Source organism: Pyxicephalus adspersus, chromosome 8 (assembly GCF_032062135.1).
Source record: "Pyxicephalus adspersus chromosome 8, UCB_Pads_2.0, whole genome shotgun sequence".
NCBI lineage: Eukaryota > Metazoa > Chordata > Amphibia > Anura > Pyxicephalidae > Pyxicephalus > Pyxicephalus adspersus.
In genome coordinates, this window is record NC_092865.1 from 61,557,566 (window position 1) to 61,580,181 (window position 22,616).

Below are 22,616 nucleotides of genomic sequence, written 5' to 3' on the forward strand. Positions count from 1 at the left end.
CTGTGTTATGTTTTGCGGCTCCAGACTATTTTTCTTTAGTGGAAGAGGAGGCAAAATGGCTCTTTTGATAGTAAAGGTTGCTGACCCCTGGCCTAGGCGATCTAAATTTCTGAACTTAGGTATGCTTTCGGTGATTGCTTCTAGCAACCATAGAACACTGTACAGAAGAGAGGGGGGAGGGCGAGTGGGAGGCGCTGCATTGCGTGAGAAACAAAAGCGGTCGTTCATTTAAATTATGTTAGTGACCTCTGTTCAGATGAATGATTTTCACACAAGGTGAAGACGTATGATTGTCCCAGGTACAATGATCATAATGATATAATAGATTATAGATATTGAATATTTATATAGCGCCAACATATAACACAGCGCTGTACATTAAATAGGGTTTGCAAATAACAAACACAGATACAGTGACACAGGAGGACCCTGACCTGAAGAGCTTACAATCTAGGAGATGTCCTCCCTTTACCTCTCTCACTTGGAAATGATTGAAAACTATTAAAAATATGTTATTGGTTGTTCCTACTGCTTCACCTATTGGTGTCACAAGGACAGGAAGTGAATTAAAAGGTGACAGAATGAAATAATACCCTGATAATAATGTTCAGTCATCCTGACATACTTAGGCTGTCACATTCACCCAGCGAAAGGTGCTCAGTTACCACAGGACACTGACACACCCTTTCACTTAGCTGCCAGCTGGAATGGGCGTGGTTACCTTACTCTCCAATACCCCGCCCCCTTCTCGTGCATTCGTAGCTGGACTTTGCTCGCTGACCACGCCCGCTGAATCACGTGAGGCTAGACCGCGCCCCTCCCTTCCCCCACTTCCGGTGCAGCTCGGGATGTGGCGCTCGTGACGTCATTTGGACCGCGTTGGAAGCGCTGCCGGGGCTGATCGTGACGTGGCAGAGAGACGAGTATCCGCCGGGCACAGAACACAGCAGCATAGCGGCCAGCCAGCACTAACCCGCCACCATGGGCCTCACCATCTCCTCGCTCTTCTCTCGGCTCTTCGGCAAGAAGCAGATGCGGATTCTGATGGGTGAGTGGCCTGGGGCCTATCCTGACCCGGGGGAGAAGCAGCTACCTGACCCAGGGATGGGGGGAGACACATGGGGGGACAGGGAGGCTCTGGGGTGTCAGACACTATTCATAAGGATCGTTATGTCTGCTCAGGTGCCTGCAATATTCTCTATATTATATGTGGGGACCTGGCCTGTATATTATTATTATTAATAGGATTTATATAGCGCCAACATATTCCACAGTGCTGTACAATAAATAGGAGAACCCTGCCCCGAAGAGCTTACAATCTAGGAGATATAGCAATCACATGCTCATGTGCCATATAATAAATATATATCTGTTTGTATAGATATACGCCTATTTATTGTACAGCGCTGCATAATATGTTGGTGCTATATAAATGCTGTTTAATATTATGTATATATGTGTCTTTTGTAACCTTTTCCTGGGGGTTCCTGGTAATACATTTCAGGTGCTGGATCCTTTCTATTATTCCATAGCGACTTACTAGAGATCTGCACCATGCAATGCACAGAATGCCCCCCGTTAAACCTTACACACGTCGGCTCTACCGTGAGAATAATCTGATGTGTGTTCACTTTATCGATTAGTGAAAAACTCACCAATCTCTTAGATTGTAAGATCTTCAGGGCAGGGTCCTCTCCTCCTCCTGTGTTACTGTCTGTATCTGGTTGTCATTAGTAACCCCTATTTAATGTACAGTGCTGTGTTATATGTTGGTGCTATATAAAACTGGTTTAATAATAATGTGATTATCTATGTGGGAGAGCACAGCGGAGTGCAACTTGCTCATCTTTCCCCCTCCTCCACAGATGGGCCGGTGTGTGTACAGCGCTCGTTCGTTTGTCTATTGCTGAGAAAGATCCGCCTGATGTCTGTATGAGGATTTATAGACAGAAGATCATTGGCGGCATTTTGCTCCGGCACTCATAGATATGTCAATCGGTACAGCTCTTCAGGCCCCCTAGGCTTCCATAGATCTTCATAGGGAATGGTAGTATTCCTATTCACAGATTGTGCAAGCCCAACTTCCATACACCTAGAGAATAGTAATAATCCTAATATATATATATATATATCTCTATCAGTGCTCAACCCAGAAATTTTTGTAAGCTGGGTGGGAAGAAATTCTAGGTGGGTGGAAGCCCCTGAATAATGACCCAAAAAGTACCGGGTGGTGCGCCCAGCGCAGTGTGTGTGTGTATATATATATATTTCACAAGGCACATGATTGACTTCATATCCAACTAATCAGCCACAGATTGAGCAACCTCTGGAGGCACCCTGGGCTTCCATAGACCGTCGTAGGCAAGGATATTTATCCTATTCACAAGCTCCGTGTAACGGATTGGTTAAATATAAAGTCAATCAGATTGAGGAAGCCAGACTTCCACAGACCTTCGTCTGGCAATTTAATATTCCTATTCACAAGGCACATGTATCCGATCGACTTCATATCTAACCAATCAGCCACAGATTGAGCAACCTCTGGAGGAAGCCAAACTTCTACAGACCTTCATTCCGAATGGCTGATATTTATTCTGTCACTAGCTACATGTACGAGACATTATACTATTATAGAAGTTCTTCTATCCATCCTTCATTGATTTTCTCATTCCTTTTTTTGTAGGATTCCCTTGTTACAGGTATTTGTGTTGCTCATAGAAAGGGTGGCGGTGTATAGAAAAGGGTTGAATCGGGGTACAGCCTTGCTTTATATAGACAAGGTCAAGAAATCGTCTCCCTTAACACATAAAAGCCATGATTACGCTGCACGTCCAGCCAAACACTTTTGTATAGTGTAGACGCTAAGGCACCTGTCTGGGTATTTCTTGCTTTCTGTGTACTATTGGGTACATTTTTATTCACTTTTTTCCTCTGGAACACAAAGGGAAAGTGAGCAGGAAGGGATCCTATGTATTTTTTGGATAATTACCAGTACAGATCGATTGGTGAATATCTTGGCAGAAAAAGTTAATTGTGTAATCCTTCCGCAATCTCTAAGGGCCATTTCAGTCTCCCAATGCCCTCACCGCTGTCCCATCTGCACCCATTCAAGTGAATGGCAGGGGATTGGCACAATTGTTATCATATTGCTGTGGGAGATCCCAACAAATCTGGTTTTGTTGCTGTTTAAAGAATCGCGCCGCAGCCATGTTTAAATTTGGTTACTTGGGGTGTCTTTTTCTGTGTTCCCAGGACACCCAACCATGCCATTTTTCACCATGGGTATGAAAGGACCCTAAAAATTGTTCCAGTGCCCATTTGTCATTAAAGTTGATTGCACGAGGATGATGTCTTTGGGATAACTTTGGTGCCTTTATTCTACTAGGTTACCTATACATACAATGTCACTCATCACCTTTTTTCTACAATTCCATCTTTAATACACTGCATGCAAAGCCTCCACACCTGACTGTAAAAGTGTTTTTTTTTTTTTTTTTTTTTTTTTTTTTTTGTAAGAAGAGGGTAGTTTTGTCCAATTCTAAAAGGTTTATAGGTTTGTCACTTGTACAGCCACCTAAATTGCCAAGGTGGTAAGATTGATCTGTAAACCCTGCAATAAGTTGGTTTCCAAGTGATTCAGCTTGTGATTTGTTTGCAGGTGTTATTGCAGTTCAATTTTTAAATGCTATTTCCTTTATATATGAACCCCTTTTATTGTGTGTTACTTTCCCCACCTCCTAGATTGTAAGCTCTTCAGGGTAGGGTCCTCTCTTCCTCATGTATCTGTCATTTACAACCCCTATTTAATGAACAGCGCTGCATAATATGTTGGCACTATATACATCCTGTTTAATAATAATATTAAACCAGAAAAATAGTGTTGTGTTTATGGTAATGTTCCCTTGGCTGAGAGTTAGTATTTGAAGCAGATTTCATGAAGATTGTGTAGATCCAGGCTTATTGCTTTGTTCACACATATTCAGCATGTGAATTACATCTGAACGGAGACTCTAGGATATTCTAATCTCACAACGTCACCATGAGAACTCGCCCTACGCCCTCTGGGATATCCACATCACTTCCACTCCAAGCAGCAGGTTCCCAGCCCATCTCGGCCCCTTTGTTATTCAGGAATGTGACACATCAGACTTGCAGCGTGCCATACTGTGTGTGTGAATGAAGCGTTCAGCCTTGTGTCTCCACGTTGTCCTATTCTTCCTGTATGTCTGTTCCAGTCTTGTGTAATCTGTTCATCTTCCTGTTCCGGGACTCCTTTGTGATGTGGAAGGAGGGACGCAACTCATCTAAACTGACTTTTTAACCGTATTTAACAGTTGATGTGATATTGTAGCTGTTTTTGCAGCATTTGTTCCAATTTTAGGAAACCTCATCTATTATTTAAATGTACCTAAACTCAACATTTTTACTTTACATTGTAAGGTTTACAACTCTTCTAAATAAATTAAAAAATTTTTATTTTTTTTTTAAAGCCTTGGCTGCTTCTTTCTCCTTTCCACCAAGGGGAAAGAGATGCCGATCTCACGCATGCGCAGTGAGATTGAATTTTTTTTCCCCTGCACAGCCGCTATGTCACCCGATCTCACACCTACGCAGTGCGATATCCGGTGAAGTAGAAAGAAAAGTAAAGAAGGCGGTTCTGAGGCTTCCTCCGCGCCGGGACGAATAGGAAATCCAGGACAACGCTGGACCGAATTGCAGGAAGGACCAGCGCCATCGAGGGATCTGCTGGATAAAAATGTAAGGGTGATATTTGATTTTTTTATTTTTTTAGTTCTGCTTTAATGGGAGGGCACAATTTGCAGTCTATTTACAACAGGATCTTGGATTTGCTGGGGTGGGTGTATCCTGGAATGCAAAAGATTTTTAAGATTAAACCTCTGATAAGGATCATGAATCCTGGTTTTTTAATCCCATGTGCCTGTTTTCTTACAATCCATTAATTCCGCTGTTGTCTAGTAGAAGATCAAATAATAACAATGTCTTTAGAAAGGTTCTGACTGCTGTGGAGATCATAGTTGTCAGTCCTAAGCAAAGGCAGAGAACAAACTGTGGCTTTTCATATTACTGGGAATAAGTAATAAAACCTTCAACAATAGTAAAAGCTCCCTCGCTGTTAGTCAACATTCCGTTCCCCTCTTTTTTAGAACCCCTTTAATATTATTATTATTATTATTATTACACAGTATTTATTTAGCTCCAACATATAATGCAGCACTCTAAAAATTACATAGTCATGTCGCTAACTAGCATTAAATCGGAACTAAACTAAAAACAAAACCACACACAACCACAGAATCACACATACCTTCACTTCAATCCCACAGATCCCTCAATGGCGCTGGTCATTTTTGCAATCGGATCCCGCGTCGTCCTGGGATTCCTTTTCATCCCGGCGCAGAGGAAGCGCCAGGTGCCCCCATCTTCTGTCTTTTCCATTCTTCTTATTAAGTCACCCGATCTTGCACTGTGCAGGTGCAAGATCGGGTGACGTACCCAATGTGAAGGGGATAAAAGAGCCGATCTCACTGAGCATGCATGAAAACCTAGCGCTGCCAAGGCCAGAGTGTTAACGTTATTAAGAACAAATAGCACATTGCCTGTAATTTCACTTTAAAGCAGAAGCACTGGAGATTTAGGATTCTTGCTGTGGTATTGCAGCTTTCTGAAGGTATGACTGGACAGGCTTGTAGGTGCAAGATGAGTCTCCCAGATTAGGTGATGGTCTCGCAGGTTAATAACCTGGTGGCCAAGAAATCCTTAGGAGAACTTTTGATTTTCTCTGCACCAATTACCCCACCCCTGTCCACCAAGTGTTATTACTCTCCATCCTCTTTGGACACTGATGAGAGCGCTGGTAGGGCTTGATCATGAAGTTGAAGAATGACCAGACCAACTTCTCCTGGTCCAGGTTTGCTGGATCACCCAGGTTCAATGATGATAGTGTATCCTCCCCAGCCTTGGAGAGCTTTAATAAATCAGGCCCATTGTTGTAGTGCACTTTACATGCATTACAAACAAGTCATTTTCACTTTTGGCTGAATTGATACCGGGGCAATACAAGACAAGTGGGATTAGACGTGTGTGCATAATCAAAGCTAGTAAGTCCATTATTAGTACCAGTTTTATGTGAATTGCTCCTCCCCATCATTTGAGCAGCAAGCCACTTATCTATTAAACACCGGTGCTTTGTATTTGTTCCATGTGTGACACAGTTGGGAGAATATCTGACCTGTTTTTGTGTAGCAGATGGTCAGTTCTTTTCTCTGCTCCTGTGGTGGTACAAATATGCTTCCAAAGGATTTAATCTTTTGCTGAAACACTGAAAATACCTTCATGTGTTTGATATACTGTACAGTATTTTGAATATCTTGGATTTGGAACATTTTATTGTTTCATATTGCATTTGTCGCTCATTCCAAAAGCTGTCAAAGGTCATTTTAAGGCTTCTTCATTCTCAAACAAATCTTAAGAGATTTTTAATGAGAATAGAATAACGTACGCTGTCCTTTGCAAACAGTAAGCAATGTCCTCTATAACCCACCGCGCAGGTGCACTGCTCACCATATTGGCGTTGGTTCTTTAGGTCGTCCAGGTGATGCAGAATGCCACAATGCTTCTGATGGAGTCATATTCCCTGTAATGACAGCTGCTTGGTAAAAGCTTAGCAATTTAACACGGAACTGTTGTTCATAAGGCGTCTCTATTACAGGAGGGTATCACAGCAGCAAGAGAAGGGTTGTTCAGCTAAGGTCACACATGCCCTGCAGGTGTAATGTTCTGCCAGGTGATGTGCCCAGACCGCTGCCTGATGACAATCCTCTTGTGATTGTTTGCATAACAGCTTTTGTCCAGGATATATTTAACAGCTTCTCTGAATTTGGTATTTGTAATGGCATGTAAAACAAGATGCAGTCATTTCAGTTGGCAGCGCATTCCCACCATGTGTAGTGGATGAAATAATCACCAGTGGCTTAAAGAGGAACTAAACTCAAAAGTCCCCCATAACAAAAATACACTTACCTTAATCCCCCAAAGCAGTCTGATCCATCTGGAGGTCACTTCCATCGGGTCTCATTATCCGTCTTTGGCATTCCGGTCGCCGCCATCTTCTCCTCTTCCGGGTTCTTGTTTCTACGTCACCTGACCCAGGCGTGAGATCGTGTGACGTAGATGGCAAAAAAACTTGCTGCTCTCACTGCCCATGTGTGAGATCGGCAATTTTTTTTCCTTTTGACAAAAGGGCTCTGGCATGCACAGAAGGAGTACCCAAGAGCCTCTCGGGATACCTACGTCACCCATCGCTGGAGGCTCTTGGGTGCTCCCATTTTTGTGCTCCCATTCATTCTGCTTTTTTAAAAAAAAAAGGGGGGTGGTGTTGCACTTACAAAAAAAACAAACAGAATTTTTACTCTACATAAAGGGGTTGTCTACCCTCTTATGTAAATTGAAATTTCTCAGTTTAAGTACGTTTTAAGGAAATTTATCTATTTTTATGTATTTACTACAATAAACGTCATGTTTCATAGCTGGCAAATTTGACATTCCATTGTAAAAACACTGGTATTTTTCTTCAAATTGTGGCCCTGAGAGGTAATAAAAACTGTCCACAAAGCTCACTTCTCACAGAGAAGTAAAAAAAAAAAAAAACATTGGTTCTTTGTATTTTTGCTATATGTGTGACTCAGTTTTCTTTTATCTGCTTCTATGTTAGGAATTTCCCTCCAAATAATTTAATCTAAACCAGTGAATACCCAACTCTTCTGCTACCTGCTCTGCTGAACACTGGCTGTTACTGCGTCCTGTAGTTACTTGTAGATTGGCAGGGGGAGCCACTGAGCTCAGCATGTGACCAGGACACCGACACTCTTGGAAGTGTCAACATCTCAGAAGGAGAAAAGTGTTAAAGGCCTTTTTTTTTTTTTTTTTTTTTTTTTTTAGCAGTAAGCTTTGTTGCCAGTTTTGGTTTCTTTTTATATGCACAGGTTTGACAGTTATTTATAGTCAAACCTGACAAAACCTGACAAAACCTGACTACCTGACAAAAATCAGGTAGTTTTTTTTTTTTTAACATGACTCATTTTTAAAATATGGGGGATAATGTTTTATAGGTAATGTATTATTGTAAAATATAAAAATTGCATGCAGTCAGGTGGTTTATTGCAAAACAGACAGGGATGTACCTTCTTCAATAACATACTTGCCTGTTTGCAATCATTTTTGTAAAGAACACAGAGTTGCGTATGATCATCATGGAATTCTGGAAAATCCCGACTAAGTTTACTCCAGTGCATGCTGGTTCCGGCCTAGCTGATGGCCAAAGACCCGATTTAGGAGAGGACCGTGTGAATGAGTGATGGCGGTGCCCCTAATAGAGCTAGGACAGGCGTGCAATTTTTAAAAAAAAAATGCAAACCGGCCGGTATAAATGTATTGCAGAAGGGACTTCACCTGTGACCCTTCATTAAAGAACCTGCCTGCACACTTTAGTTTATTTGCTTAGCTCTGCGTTAAGCAAAAGAGACAAATGGAGAACTTTAGCCTGTGTTACAAATGGTTCTGATTGTTTTATTAATTTTATTCCATAAGGAAGAATTTTTAAATTGTATGTTTAGTTTTCTAGTAGGTAAAACATTACAGCATCCTAATTTAATAGACATTGATCTGCCCTGCAGGAGGTTGGGAATTTATTAGACGATGATCTGACGTACAGTATATTGGGATGACCAGCAGGATGTTAACATTGATGATGATTTATTAGCGCTCGTTCACAGTACAAACTAATTAGTTGTAGTTTTTTGAAGCGACCTCGGAAATGGTCATTTGTAATCACGTATGCTCAGTCCTTCTCTATTCATTTATATTGAGATTTATATGTGCAAATCTGGTTTTCTAGGCATCGTCCAGAAAATTATATTGCTTATAAGAAAGGAGGAAACCTTGGGGAGCCTTCCTATGAGACAGCGGGCTCAAATCTATATATATATATATGGTCACGAAGAAAAGTAATCCTTTTTTTAGGAGCAGCACATGGGCCTGGTTTCAAGGTCTACATGACCATTTGCTTATCTTGAACTGAACTCTTACTGTGTCTCTTCCTAGCTCTCCTACCAGTTGGAATTTAAGGAATGCGGAGGTCTGTTATGTTAGAGCTACATGTGTTTTCTCTCCACTAGAGGAACATTTTACCTTAATAAAGACTATTTGTGCAGGTGGGCTGAGCAGTTAGTAACAGTTAAACTGGCACCTGATTGTCCGTTTTGGAACTCTCATCAGCAAAACCATCTAAAACCTGAATACCGACAGTTTACTTTTTTTCTCATCCTAATATCTTTAATTACTTAAATTAATGACCTTCAATGATCCTTTTTGCTTATTTAATTTGGCCATTCAAATAATGAAAGCAGATGTGGCGGAAAAAAAACTTCAGATTTGCAACGGAAAGGCTTGTTGATAGCTGGAAGTTTACCCACTCCTTACAGGAGGAGGTAACACCACAGACCAGTTCTGGTAATACAAAAACGATGGAAACATGGGGCGTGCTAAGGGGGTGAGCATTAAAAAGTTTGAACAAAATATACAGTGGCTAATAAAATTATAGACGTGTGTGTGTATATGTGTATATATATATATATATATATATATATATATATATATATATATATATTTATTTTTGCATATATGAAATCCCAACCCCATCAGCTTTAATGTATTTACCACATCTGGCATCATGTATTGGTGCTTTGACTCTTGTATGCAGGTATGCTAAAATCCAAGTTGATATAAATGACAGAACAATTGCTATTAGAATATATTAGTGTCTTTTTTTTTTTTTATCTCCGACCCAAATACTCTTCTGAAAAGCTTGACTAAAACCTGCAGCAGCCTTGGCACATTGTTATTTGATTATAGTAACAGGATGTGCTTACTTCCCGGATCCTCATACCCATAGTGCACATTTTGGCAGGAAAAGTAAGCATTGCCATGTCTGGGCCCTATATTGAAGGCAATGGCTCGGTTTTCCTAATTTAGGACGGCATGAAGTAAAAATGCTGCTTTGGCATTGGCTAAGTTTTAGCTTGATTAGCAGGGAGAAACCAAAGATTTCTGACATTTACTTTTATGATTGGCCAAGTGCCATTTCCAGTATTTATTTGCATCTTGCTGACACTTTAGATCGTACTTTTTGTGCCAAGCTTTGTGTACGTTTAGTAGAGTAAATGAATGGCCCTGTTTTATATGATGGCCGTTTCTAATACATTGGGGCACTAAGGGCTTGTTCACATTATGTAGCTGTTAGTTGCTATGTACCTCATGCAGTGTGTGATATGCAAGGACATTACATAGAGATCAATGTCTGATCTTCCCACCAATGCATTGGTTTCTTTGCATTTTAGTAAAGCACTGCTACATTAATGTCTGTCTTTTTCTGTGTGCTGCCCTGTTTGTTGTAATAAATGTGGTCAGTGTCACAAGAAAACAGGCCAGGTAGATATGTTAGCATTCTGCCTTCAGGTATTATTCATGGATACATTTGAATACATTCTGTTGTCTGTAAACTGGTTTCCATAGAGTGAACTGGCCCAACCTGTTTTGAATCTTATCTTCCCACTCGGACTTGTAAGCAAGTGTTCTATATTCAGTAGAAACATGAAGAGCTATACCAGTGTAAATTATTTCTTTCCCCCTTAATATTTTACATAGCCTCTTTTGTGAATAATAATTTAATTTTACAATGAGGTTTTCAGTTGATAGTTTCTGCTTATATTTCTCCGGTGTTTCAGCACTGTGTGGCTATCCTTTACCCTCCCGGTTTAGTACAGCTTCTATTGTAGACTCCGAACATTGATGGCTTTAGGAGATATGCCTTGCTCTTTATTAGGACAGGATGTCGAAGGAAATCCCTAAACAGAGCCACAAACTGACATGCAGAAACCTTAGCGCAAATTGGGGTTTGGGGGACCAGCATCTGACACCCCCAGAAGTGTCAACTCATGAACATAATTTAGTAAAAAAATTTCAGGTCGTCTCTTCCTTCTGTGTCATTGTTTGTTTGTATTTGTCATTTTCAACCCCTCTTTCTTGTACAGTGCTATGTAATAGTTGGCACTATATAAATAGATTTAATATTAGTAAAACTTGTGTCCTATTTTACTAATATTGATTGGAACACCACGAAAAAGAAAACTTCTCAGATGACCATTGTGTAGAGTGTAAATATACCTGATGACCATTGTAACTGTGCTCAAGCTTTTATGAAAACTTTCCAGTTACTTGAAAAAAAAAATGTTCAAGAACTTGCGCATTTTTATCCCCAGTGGCTAATTTGCTGAATCTGAATAAATTGGAACTAGGTGGGGGAACATGCAGTATATTTTTAGGGGGTTGCTGTCGAACCATTCTTTAATCAATTTTGTTTCCCTCTACAGTTGGTCTTGATGCTGCTGGAAAAACAACAATCCTGTACAAGCTGAAGCTCGGAGAGATTGTCACAACCATCCCAACAATTGGTGAGTAAACTTCACTAACTGTTCTTATTCTGAAGATAATGTTTGGTTAAAAAGCATTGCAAATGTCAGGTATATACCCCGACATTTATACTCACATGGGCAGCTCAGTCACCCAAATCCAGTCTATATGAAAAAGATGCCAAAGCAGATTTTTACTGTACAGAAGAGGTGTAAAAATCCATCACTTTGTTCTAGTTACATAATCCAGTTCTATAGGATTATTCTACAGTTGGCATTTCCTAAGGTTTATTTAAAACTAAAATAACACCGTCCTATTTGTTACACTTTGTAGTATATGGAGCTGATGGTGAGTGGGTATATATGTATTTTCCAGTGCTGTATTTATTCAAGCTTTGGTTCAGTCTCTAAGGCCTAAAATAATCAGGAAGATCTTTAGATTTCTCATGTTAGTTTGTTTATCATGTGGGACTGTATAAGAGAAAAATACATACACTTGAAGTGCAGTTCTGTATAGGTTTGCTGAGAAGTGTCATCCCAAGATGTAATTTTTGCTGGAAGTTAGTTGCTTTTTCTGTTACACATAACATTGTGATAACGTGCGCGTATAAATTTGCTATATTTGCTTTTTCTTTTTTTAGGTTTCAATGTGGAAACCGTAGAATACAAAAATATCTGTTTCACCGTCTGGGATGTTGGTGGCCAGGATAAAATCCGACCCCTGTGGAGACATTACTTCCAGAATACACAGGTATCCATTATACAAAGCATAACCCCTGCAAAAGTAGTTATTGCTCTGCTAAACTTTCATAGTGTTTGCAGGTGAACTGATGGATTTTAATTGTGTGCTGTAAGAAATAAAATATCCCTAACCATCCAAACTTCAGCCCCGCCATTCTTTGGATTGGTGCGTCACACTGAAGGGAATACTGCAATAGGTGGGAGTAATACATTAGAGTAGAACTTCCTCAACTTACCATACAAAGAAATGTCTTTCAAGGCTAATCGCAGAGGAGACCTGGTGAGGGGAAAAAACTTGCTCTGGACTGCAAATGTTACATAAAGTATAACCAATAATTACTTGCTGAACATATCATGGCCACATTTATTATAAATGATCTGAGGGCCTTACAGTCCTAGCCCCCCAATATGAGAATGCTTACCTTAAAGCTGTTGCTCCTTATTACATCGGAATATATAGGACTGTTCAGCATTTATCTGATATCTGTATCCTGACTTCTTCAGAGTCCGGATCACTTAGCCAGTATTGAATCTGCTTATGGTTATGGTTGCAGTAGGGTTCTGTACTGCCAGTGTTGTGTGGCCTTGATATTTTGGAAAGTAGGCTATCCACCCTCCTATTGAGTGTTACTTCCCCCACCTCCTAGAGTGCAAGCTCTTTGGGGCAGGGTCCTCCCTTCCTCCTGTATCACTGTCTGTATTTGTATGTCTTTTGCAACCCCTATTTAATGTACAGAGCTGCATATTATGTTGGCCCTATATAAATCCTGTTTATTAATAATACTAATAATAATATATTTGGATTACAACTGATCAGAAATGTGTTCTTATTTCCAGGGTCTCATTTTTGTAGTAGACAGTAATGACAGAGAGCGAATCCAGGAAGCAGCAGAAGAGTTACAGAAAATGGTAAGCATGTTTACCCCTACCCCATGGTTCAAGCTAAAAGAACATGAGGACACAGGTCACTGAGATAAAGTATATGTGCCAGGCAGTTCTGGAATAACTTCCCGTTTCTGGAAAATAAATTGTGTTTAAGTGTTGTAACTTAAAGCCCTGGTTTGGTGCTTGTGTGAGTTGGAATTTCAATAAATATCACATATACAGGTAGTCCCCGGGTTAGATATGAAATAGGGACTTTAGGTGTGTTAAGTTGAATTTGTATGTAAGTCGGAACAGGTACATTTCAATAAATGCAATTAGGACAGATGTTTGTCTCCACATATTAGGCAGCGTGGTGTCAGTTACTGTGTAACATCCTCACTGTGAGCTAATCACAAACAAAGCACAAAAAAACCTTTATGGAACTTTTGGAGCAAGCTGTGCTTTGATATGCAGAAAGAAATGGCTAAAGGGTTTGTCATGGTCATTAAAGAGTTACAAGATGCTACAGATCAGCTCAGCTCTTAAGATCACCCACAACCTCAGCTGTGTTTAGCAAAAGATTTCTTCTGCAAGTCATGCAATCTGCCCCTCCCTCCTTCAAGCCTCTGTCCTGCACACCAGTGAACAGGGAAGCCCCGTTCATATCCAGGAGTTGTCCATATGTCGGCTGTCCTTAACTTGGGGACAACCTGTATAGGCATTGATAACCAATCCCTACACAGAACCATTGTTTTGGTTATAAATTGACTAGTTCAGATTTTCCTGAGGATTATTTAAAATAATTTTCAGGTCCTCAGGAACTCTGCTAAAATCATAGGTCAGTTGAAAAAATACCCCTTTACAGATGGCTAAAAAGAGCTTTGGTGTCATGCAAAGTGGCATTGGCTGCAAAGTTATTAGGTCACCATTACATGGGTCAGCCAAATCTCAAGGAGCCCTTGGCAACCTCCAGATGAACCCTGGTTGACAATGATTGGATTGGTTAATTAAAGGAACTTTAATACACAATACAATAATCTTCCCACAATTACATAAGGTACCTACAGAAGAAAAATGATTGCAAGTTTTGGTCAGATCATGTTTAATGTTGGCACCAGACACTTGCAATTGATTCTTTGCTGTCTGTTTCACACAAACATCAGGGAAAAAAAGTATTTCAGACTGAATCAAGTATACATCCAATAAACCAGTTCTTTTCTTTCTATGAACTACAGAATAACACCTTTAAACTTTTGTCTTTTTAGCTTCAGGAAGATGAGCTAAGGGATGCTGTGTTGCTGGTTTTTGCAAACAAACAAGATTTGCCCAATGCCATGGCCATCAGTGAGATGACTGACAAGCTGACACTTCAAACTCTCCGCAACAGGACTGTGAGTATTGCTGTCTTTGAGCATGTTCCCCGATAGTTTACTTTACTTTAAATGCTAGAATGGTGCAGAAAACATGTTGGCGATGCATTTGTCAGTTTGTTTAGGGTTCACTTGTGGAGCTGCAGTGACCAGTAATGTACAACACTGCCCTGGGACTTTGCACAATGCAATGATTTGAATTGTTAGGCTGAACTTTCAAGAAGAAAACCTGGTTTTTGCAACATGCTTGTATTTTCTTTCTCAGATACACATGCTAAATAAATTTGTCGCTCTTCTTACAACATCCACTATTCATATTAGTAAGTATCACTCGGAGAGCATGTTACTGCGAGGCTACATGTCTAATTCCTACAGGGCTTGCCGTTGACCCAAAACCCTGGTCCTGGCGGATTGGGGGGGTCATGCTGACATATGTAGTGCAGTGGTTTTCATGCTAATTTACTGACTCCATAACTGTTAACAAAGAGAGCACATTTAATGGATGAAGTTTTATTAGAATAGACATGATTCTGTGTGTTAGGAGATCCTTGTAATTGATGGCATTTTTTTTTATCTTTCAGTGGTACGTGCAAGCAACATGTGCAACTCAGGGCACGGGTCTGTATGAAGGACTGGACTGGCTATCTAACGAGCTTTCCAAGCGTTAATGAGGATTTGCCTTGGACAGAGGACACAGTGTATAGGAGTGGTCTAGGCTCGTAACATCCAAACTAGTTCTAAAAAAAAAAATGGTTTAAAGAAATGGAATGGGCAGCAAACACTCAAAGTCTCCAGATTCCTTTGTTGCCATTTATGTTGCTTTCAAAGCAATGTGGCTAGACTTAAAACAGAAAATAATAAATCCCCCCTTATGTGAAAGTGGTTTCTGGTTTTACTTCTCCCTCCCCATGCCTGGACATAATTATTGTGATGCAATAGAATTGAATGCTTTCTTTTTTTCCCCTTCAAACAAACATAAAATGTCATTTCCGAGTCAGTCGCAGTTCTCCTGTGTCAAGTAGAGCTGTTACTTATTGCAAACTTTGCGGACGCTTGCTTAATCCATGTTTTAAAGAAGTGTCCCTGAACTGCTAGTTTGACTCCTGTGTGTCATTCCATAGACTTTCTGCTGAATTAAAACGTAGCATTCCATAACTATTTATTGCTCATCTACACCAAAAGGAGGTTTTTGTTATTTAAGTATATATTTTGCTCATGCCAGCAGGGGAATACAAAAACACTATCAAAACTACCTACACCGATTCTCATTTCTTTTTTAAAAAAAAAAGTCAGAAAGCCAGGCTACTTTATTTTTTTTTCTCCCTTAGAATGAGTTTTGGTGGGAGGGGAATATTGACTGTTGCTGGTCTAAGCATGCATGCAATAACCCCTTTGCTGGCAGCATGAAGTAGCCACTGGCCACTCTTACAGCAAAGGGCCTCCGCTTGTTTTATCTCTCAGCAGATTGTCTCACTTTAGGATATTTTTTATGTTGCTTTTTTCAGCTTTACTGTTTTTTGCCCATTGTATCATAGTTCTGCTGATATTTTATTGTTTATTGGTGAACATATCTTCATGATGCAAAGATTTTTTTTTTTTTTTTTTTTTTAAATTCCTCGATCTGAACAATTGATGTTTTTCTTCATACCCCACTAAGAAATATTCCTAATAAAATAACAAAAAAAGTGCCTTTGTTATTTGTGTATTTGTTGTGAAACACCATTATAGCAATGAGCTAGAATAAGAAGTGTTACTGCTCATGTACTCTTTTAGGATTAATTTAGATTGTGTGCCATCAATGTTTTTGACGGGGGGCTATTCTGTGCCCAACCCAGAAATTTTTTAAAGCTTGGTGGGAAGAAACTGTAGGCCGGTGGCAGCCCTTTTCATACCAACTCATCAGTAACAACCCAAAACAGCAGGGTTTCCTAAAAAGTGCCAGGTGACATTTTTGGACTGCTGATCTGCATTTTGGCTATGAGCTATGCGTATGATCATCCTGTATATTTCAAAACCGTCGGACCTCTCTAATGTGCAGTGCCACTCTGGTATAGTTTGTGGCCTTTCCAAATGGTGTGTTTCCTAAACTATGCAGTAAATTGTGACAGCAGCAATTGGTCAGACTAACTACTTATGCAGACAGAAGCTGCTCTGTATACAGAAGGAATTCGGGCATCAGCCACTACATTGACTAAAAAGGTCCCCACCATTCTTCCCTGATATACTGTGTTGCTGCCATTTCAGTACACAGCAATATGAGGAGGGTATATCTGATGCAGATGATTGGGAAAATTGGTTTACTTACAAATTTAATTTGAATGGCCTTCAGATTTATTAGTGATGGTGCAATGTATTAAAGCTGAACAAAACCTGTGGTACTCGCCTGTCTCCTCCCACAGTGCGCAGCCATCTTTTCTTTCGCTTCCTGTAGACTCTTTGGTCATCTTGATTGGCCCAAAATGATATAACTCCCACACGGGCACTTGGGAGTTCATTCCCCCCCCCATGCAGTGTTTTAATGCAGACATATGTCCTAAAGCATACCTAAACTCACAATTTTCACTTTGCATAAAAAGTTTTTTTTAATTTTTTGTGCAAAAAAAAAAAAAAAAGCACCGCTCCCCCATTCTCGATTGCTTAATGGGAGAGCAAAGCCTCCCGGGATACCTACATCACGCATCCTGGGAGACTCTTGGGTGCTCTTTCTGCGCATGCCCGAGATGCTTTTTGTGAAAAGGGAAAAAAAATTGCTGATCTCACGCATGTGCAAGTTGGTCAAGTTTTTTTTCCCTTTGCGAGATCAGGTGACGTAGAAAGAACCAGGAAGAAGAGCCGAAGATGGTGGCGCCCAGAGCACCGGTGCGAAGATGGATGGCATGGTACCCGATGAAAGACACCTTTGGATTTATTGACTAAACTGCGGGATTATAGGTAAGTGTAATTTTTTTTTTTTTTGGGGACTTTTAAGTTTAGTTCCTCTTTAATGGACACTAAGAATACCTGCTGGTAAATTATTTGATGGCAAGCTCTGTATCCTCCATGTGGGTTACCTTTATCATTTGGTTTGGTGGAGGACCTATTTTCTTTGGACTACAAAAAATATCTCCTGTACTTGCCCTAGGATGACAAGATAGCTTCACAACAAATATAGAGCCTTGAGTTGGCATTGTCTCGACATCACATTGTAAAAAAAAAAAAGAACTATACCAACAGCAGTTCTTAACCAGGGATCCTCCGGAGGTTGCCCAGGCTTTTTAGACCTTCCATTTTATGGCGCCTTTTGAGGCCAATCCCACTCGCAGAGCCAGCTTAACTCAATTATAGCTTTCTGCCATTCTCCCTTGTACAGGAGACATTGCCCTGGTATACATTTGAACTGGACAGAAATATATTTTTCCCACTCCCCCCTCTAATGAAGGTTCTTTGGATCACATTTGGATAGTTGAAAAGGATAGAACAACTTGCTGTGCCTGTTCATGCCAAGAGTTTTAAATTCAAATTGTTACTGTCAATGCCAGTAAATGATAAATTCAAAATTAAGTTGCTATCCAAACATGAATAAAGTGGAAATGTTTAAATGGGGACACTTTGTCCTTTGACAATTGTCTGGATAGGGATTTACATCACATTGGTAAGTTGTTCTCACTTCCTGTTGAGTCTATAGGACGGTAAGTGTTATCACCCTAAAAAAATTACTGGCTGTAGTTTTAACTCCCAATATTGTACTGTTCCTAGTCTTGTTAAAGCTGTGCCTTGTCAGCAATAAAAAATATCTTAGCAGACTGTACCCATCAACTTATGGATTGACAGCAATACAAAATAAAAAAAAGGAAAATACAGACTTCTCTCTGTTTGTTTCCCCACTTACACAGCAGTGTGAGTTGACACATAAAAAAGGAAAAGAAACCAAATGCCCCTCAAGAAAACAATAGGTGAAACGCTTTGGGCTAAAGAGGTATTTAGCACTTTTTCTCAGATGATGAAGTTATAGGGAATTTAATTTATAGTCAGATACCCCAAACTTTTAAATGGGGCTGGACCATCTGTGATTTTACCCTTTCTGTTTTAAGTATTTTGTATTAGTTTACCTGTTGTAATCTCTACCTGTATATAATCAATATAATTTGAACTACAAATTAAAAAAAACATCACTTCTTTTGACAGCACTGCTTCTCTAGTATCTGGGAAGGGGAGTGTACGAAGGTCAGATAAAAGGAGATTGGGCTGTGCAAAAAAGCCACCATAATCAATGACTGCTGCACTTATCACAAATAATACATTTCTGGTTTTAGATGCACAGGTCTTCAGTTACATTTTTGGGGTATTGTTTTTGGACTTCCTGCCCAGGCTCCAACAGACAGTCATTAAAGCGTACCTAAACTCAACATTTTTACTTTACATAGAAGGGTAGATAGACAACCCTTCTAAATAATTTTGTTTTATGTAACTATGTAAAACAAAAAACACAGCTGCAGTGATAAAGACTTAATAGGAGCACTGAGCCTCCCGGGATGCCTAAGTCACGCATCCCGGGAGGCCGTGGCTGCTTCTTCTGGACATGCTCTAAACTCAGCCATGCGCCGAAGGGGCATTTTTTCGACCAAAGGGAAAGAGATACTGATCTCACGCATGAGACCGAAAGAAAAGATAGAAGATGGTGGCGCCCCTCCAGCCCTGAGACAAAGAGCAACCCCACAACGTGGGACCAGATTACAAGAAGGTCCAGCGCCAGGGAAGTATGATTTTTTTTTTTTGTTTGTTTTTAGTTTATTTCCACTTTACATGAGTACATTTTTCAGGTGGGACAAGGGGTCTACCCCTTCCACATTAATATCCAACTTCATTCCTTTTACTGTCTCACCTGTTTTCTTGTAAAAAGGATACAAAAGCATGAAATAAAGAAAACAGCTGGGTTTAGACATTTTATGATAGTTAATGCACCATAAAAATATTCTATGTCATTTCTTTATATTAAATAGGCCTACTTCAATTTGACATCACATACAAGTGCTATATGATCAGAAGGGTGTGAAACACTAGGTAAAGCCTGATGGCTGGTGATCTCTTCATGACTTGGCATTGGAATAACTTGTTCCACTTCTAAACGGTCTGAGTCAATAAATATATAATCCAGACAGCCGTGAAAGCCCCCAACATAATTGGTGTAAGCAGGCTCCCCGCAAGCACTCTTCAGTTTTAGGGGGTGGTTAAGAGCCATGTTACAGCGTTCTTCCTCTCCATTGGACATCCAATCAGGGTGGTCCTCAGCGATGGTCCCATCTTTTACATAGCTGTACATACCGGTAGAGGGCGTGCTATTAAAATCTCCACAGAATATTATAGGAATGCTGGGGTACAGTTCATTGGCTACATGTCTAACATGGGTTAGAGCCACAGCCATTTGTATTAGACGAATGTTGCCTCCTAGAAAGATGGAAAAAAAATGTAAAGTTGTATTCTTTTTGAAAAAAATTATATTTTTTTTTTAGGGAGAAAATATGTGATTGGCTTTTACCTGGAACTCAGAGAAAAAAAACTTTTTTTTTGTCATTGGCTTTTACCTGGAACTCAGAGAAAAAAAACTTTTTTTTTGTCAATATATTTCCCTAAACCCACTACATACCTTACAAACTGACTGTACTGTAGGTCAGCCTGACTGGATGGTTAAAGCAAAGCAAAGCAAAAAAAAAAAACATGAGGAGGTAGTACTATTAGACAAAGGAGATGTGCAATGTCTCATTTGTTAAACAACTCCTTGGTGGTATTTTGTTGAAGCTCGAAAGCAGCAGTCACCAACCAGTGGCCCATGGGAAAATTTTGGTGGTCCACAGAAAAATTTGGACATTTGCAATCTTTGTGTTTTATTTGACTGCAAAAAGCAGTAATCCTGAGTCTCATTCGAGGCTGCTTTAAACTTTATAAACCCCACTTACCTCCGTTGGCGTCCCCTGTTGTTCTGCTGGTCCACGCAGATCCTGGGGAAACTTTCTCTTCGATCTTCAGCCGGCAAATGCAGAGACGATCTCTGGGGTTTCCCAGTAATGTCGGTGCGGGCGAGAGGAGCGGCGAGAAATTCAAATAATTTTGTATTGGATTCAATACAAAATATCTGTATTGAGTCCAAAACAAAGAAATCTTCATATAATATATATATAATTATTTTATACATGCCACTGTACAGATATTACATGTTTAACTATTTTTATTTTTTTTTTTTTGTCGTTGGAAAGGATCTTTCACAATCCTTTTTCAATGACAAAAGACTGAAAGATGCTGTAATACAGCACCATTCAGCTCTATGGAGAGGGCAGAGCGGCACCCCGCTGCACTCAGGCATCAGACGTTAGTGGATTCCGTGCAACAAGAAGAAAACCTGGTTATACAACTAAATATTAGTTCAGAGATTTAAAGGGAAGCAAAATCTTGAATTATTTTTCAGTTTGCACATTGCATATCAAATTTGTGAAGAAGAATGCAGACACCTATATTTGCCATTTTTACACTTTCTGTAAAGGAATAACACAAATTTGATACATTTTTCTTCCCGTTTTAATTTGGAAGTGAATGCTCAATTTTCCTAATACATTTCTGTGTATGGAAATGAAAGCTATTATAAGGATTCTGAGCTTTATTCACTTTTTTTTTTTTTTTTTTAAACACACTGCTAAATATTCTACTGTACCTACTAAAGACTGCAGATGAGAGATCTACAAATCAATCTGAGATAACTTACCATTAGGGTGAAAGTAAAGATGCGTGTTGGCAACACATATTTTGCTAGAAGGGTCTTTTATAGACTCCAGAACAGTCACCTGAAAATGACAAGCGAAAGAAAAACATTTTCATTTCGGGCATTGGTGATACCAAAATATCTGCACAATAAACTTCTTTCCCACATTATTCCACCATGATATACCCCTACAAAGCATATAGGTGAATCCAGCACACCCATAATGGCCGTCTGTTTACTTTCCACTAGAAAAAAGCCAAGTAACAGTTTGCAGTAAGCTGAAAAATTAATTTTTGATAGCAGGAATATTTAGATTATGTAAATGCTTAAAGTGGAACTGAACCCATAATAAAAAAAAACACACTTACCTTTAATCCTGCAGATCAGTCGATCCATCAGGAGGTTTCGTAGTTTGGGTCCCGCGTCGTCCCGAAATCTGTCTTCCGTAGAGGAAGCTCCGGGTGCAGACATCTTCTTCTTCCTGCATCACCTGACCTCAAATCGGGTGATGTAGATTGGAAAAAAGATTGCCAATCTCACTGTGCATGCGTGAGACCGACAATTTTTCTTTCCATTGATGAAAGGGCTCTTTCTGTGCATGCCCGATATCAGGACACGTGCAGAAAGAACAGCCGTAGGTAACCTGGGAGGCTATGCAATCCTATTCCGTCAGAAAAGGGGATGTGTTACACTTAAAAAAAAATAAACAAAATTTTATCTTCAAAGTACTTAAACTCAGGATTTTCACTTTACAAAAAAAGTGTAGACAACCCTTTTATTTAAAGTATAAATTCTGTTTGTGTGTTTTTTTTTTTTTAAATGCAACACCCTTAAAAATAAAAAAAAAAATAAAAAAGGGTGCAGCACTGCCTCCTTACCTTCTCTCACCTGCATGCTTTCTACTTGATTATGCTGAGAGTTGAGAACCAGGGCAAGTTTTTTTATTTATGCTGTCTGTGTTCTCAATAGAGAACACAGAGAGAATTATTCTCCCGAATTGTCCTGATTGCCAGTGTCTGGGGACCACTATAGGTCTCAATAGGGACACCTGCTCCCCTGACAACAATCTAAAGCTATCTATGCATGAGGATCGTTCATTGTGAACAATTATCTATAAACAAGTATTCACGAATGACGACATATAAACCCATAATTGTGTAAAGGTCACACACATACTGGCAGGCATGGTTGTGTGCACAATTGTTTGTTGTCTAATGACATCTATACACAGAAGATCGCTAGAATTAATCTATCAAGATGGATCAGTCATTGCAACAGGAATCATCATCTTCTGACACTTTTTTGGAATGAACAATTACCCAAAGATATGTCAGTAATCGTTCATTATCCGGTATGTGTGCATAGGTGTAAAGAGGATCTCCCAGACATTGGAAATAAATCCTCACTTCCTGTTGTGTTACCAGG

At 39.8% G+C, this 22,616-nt stretch overlaps 2 protein-coding genes across 2 annotated transcripts in view; one reads left to right on the top strand and one right to left on the bottom strand.

The window, feature by feature from the left end:
• The first annotated feature begins 835 nt into the window (after positions 1-835).
• Positions 836-16,149, top strand: ARF4 (ARF GTPase 4). The gene is made up of 6 exons (XM_072420892.1): positions 836-1,048; positions 11,448-11,528; positions 12,128-12,237; positions 13,065-13,136; positions 14,357-14,482; positions 15,043-16,149. The coding sequence occupies exons 1-6, from the start codon at positions 982-984 to the stop codon at positions 15,127-15,129; spliced, it is 543 nt and encodes a 180-aa protein (XP_072276993.1). The 5' UTR covers positions 836-981; the 3' UTR covers positions 15,130-16,149.
• Positions 16,150-19,370: 3,221 nt separating this feature from the next.
• Positions 19,371-22,616, bottom strand: part of PDE12 (phosphodiesterase 12) — a 5,676-nt gene continuing 2,430 nt past the window's right edge. Inside the window, exons 2-3 of the mRNA XM_072420893.1 lie at positions 21,195-21,273; positions 19,371-19,885 (exon numbers count right to left, since the gene is read on the bottom strand). Coding sequence (XP_072276994.1) covers positions 19,443-19,885; positions 21,195-21,273 — 522 coding nt within the window. The 3' untranslated portion in view covers positions 19,371-19,442. The remainder of the gene's footprint in view (positions 19,886-21,194; positions 21,274-22,616) is intronic.

Bases quoted from the DNA above. Each gene is read 5' to 3' on its own strand.
- ARF4 (XM_072420892.1), top strand. From the start codon at position 982: ATGGGCCTCACCATCTCCTCGCTCTTCTCTCGGCTCTTCGGCAAGAAG. The intron at 1,049-11,447 runs GTGAGTGGCCTG...TTCCCTCTACAG, and splicing joins GCAGATGCGGATTCTGATGG to TTGGTCTTGATGCTGCTGGA. The intron at 14,483-15,042 runs GTGAGTATTGCT...TTTATCTTTCAG, and splicing joins AAACTCTCCGCAACAGGACT to TGGTACGTGCAAGCAACATG.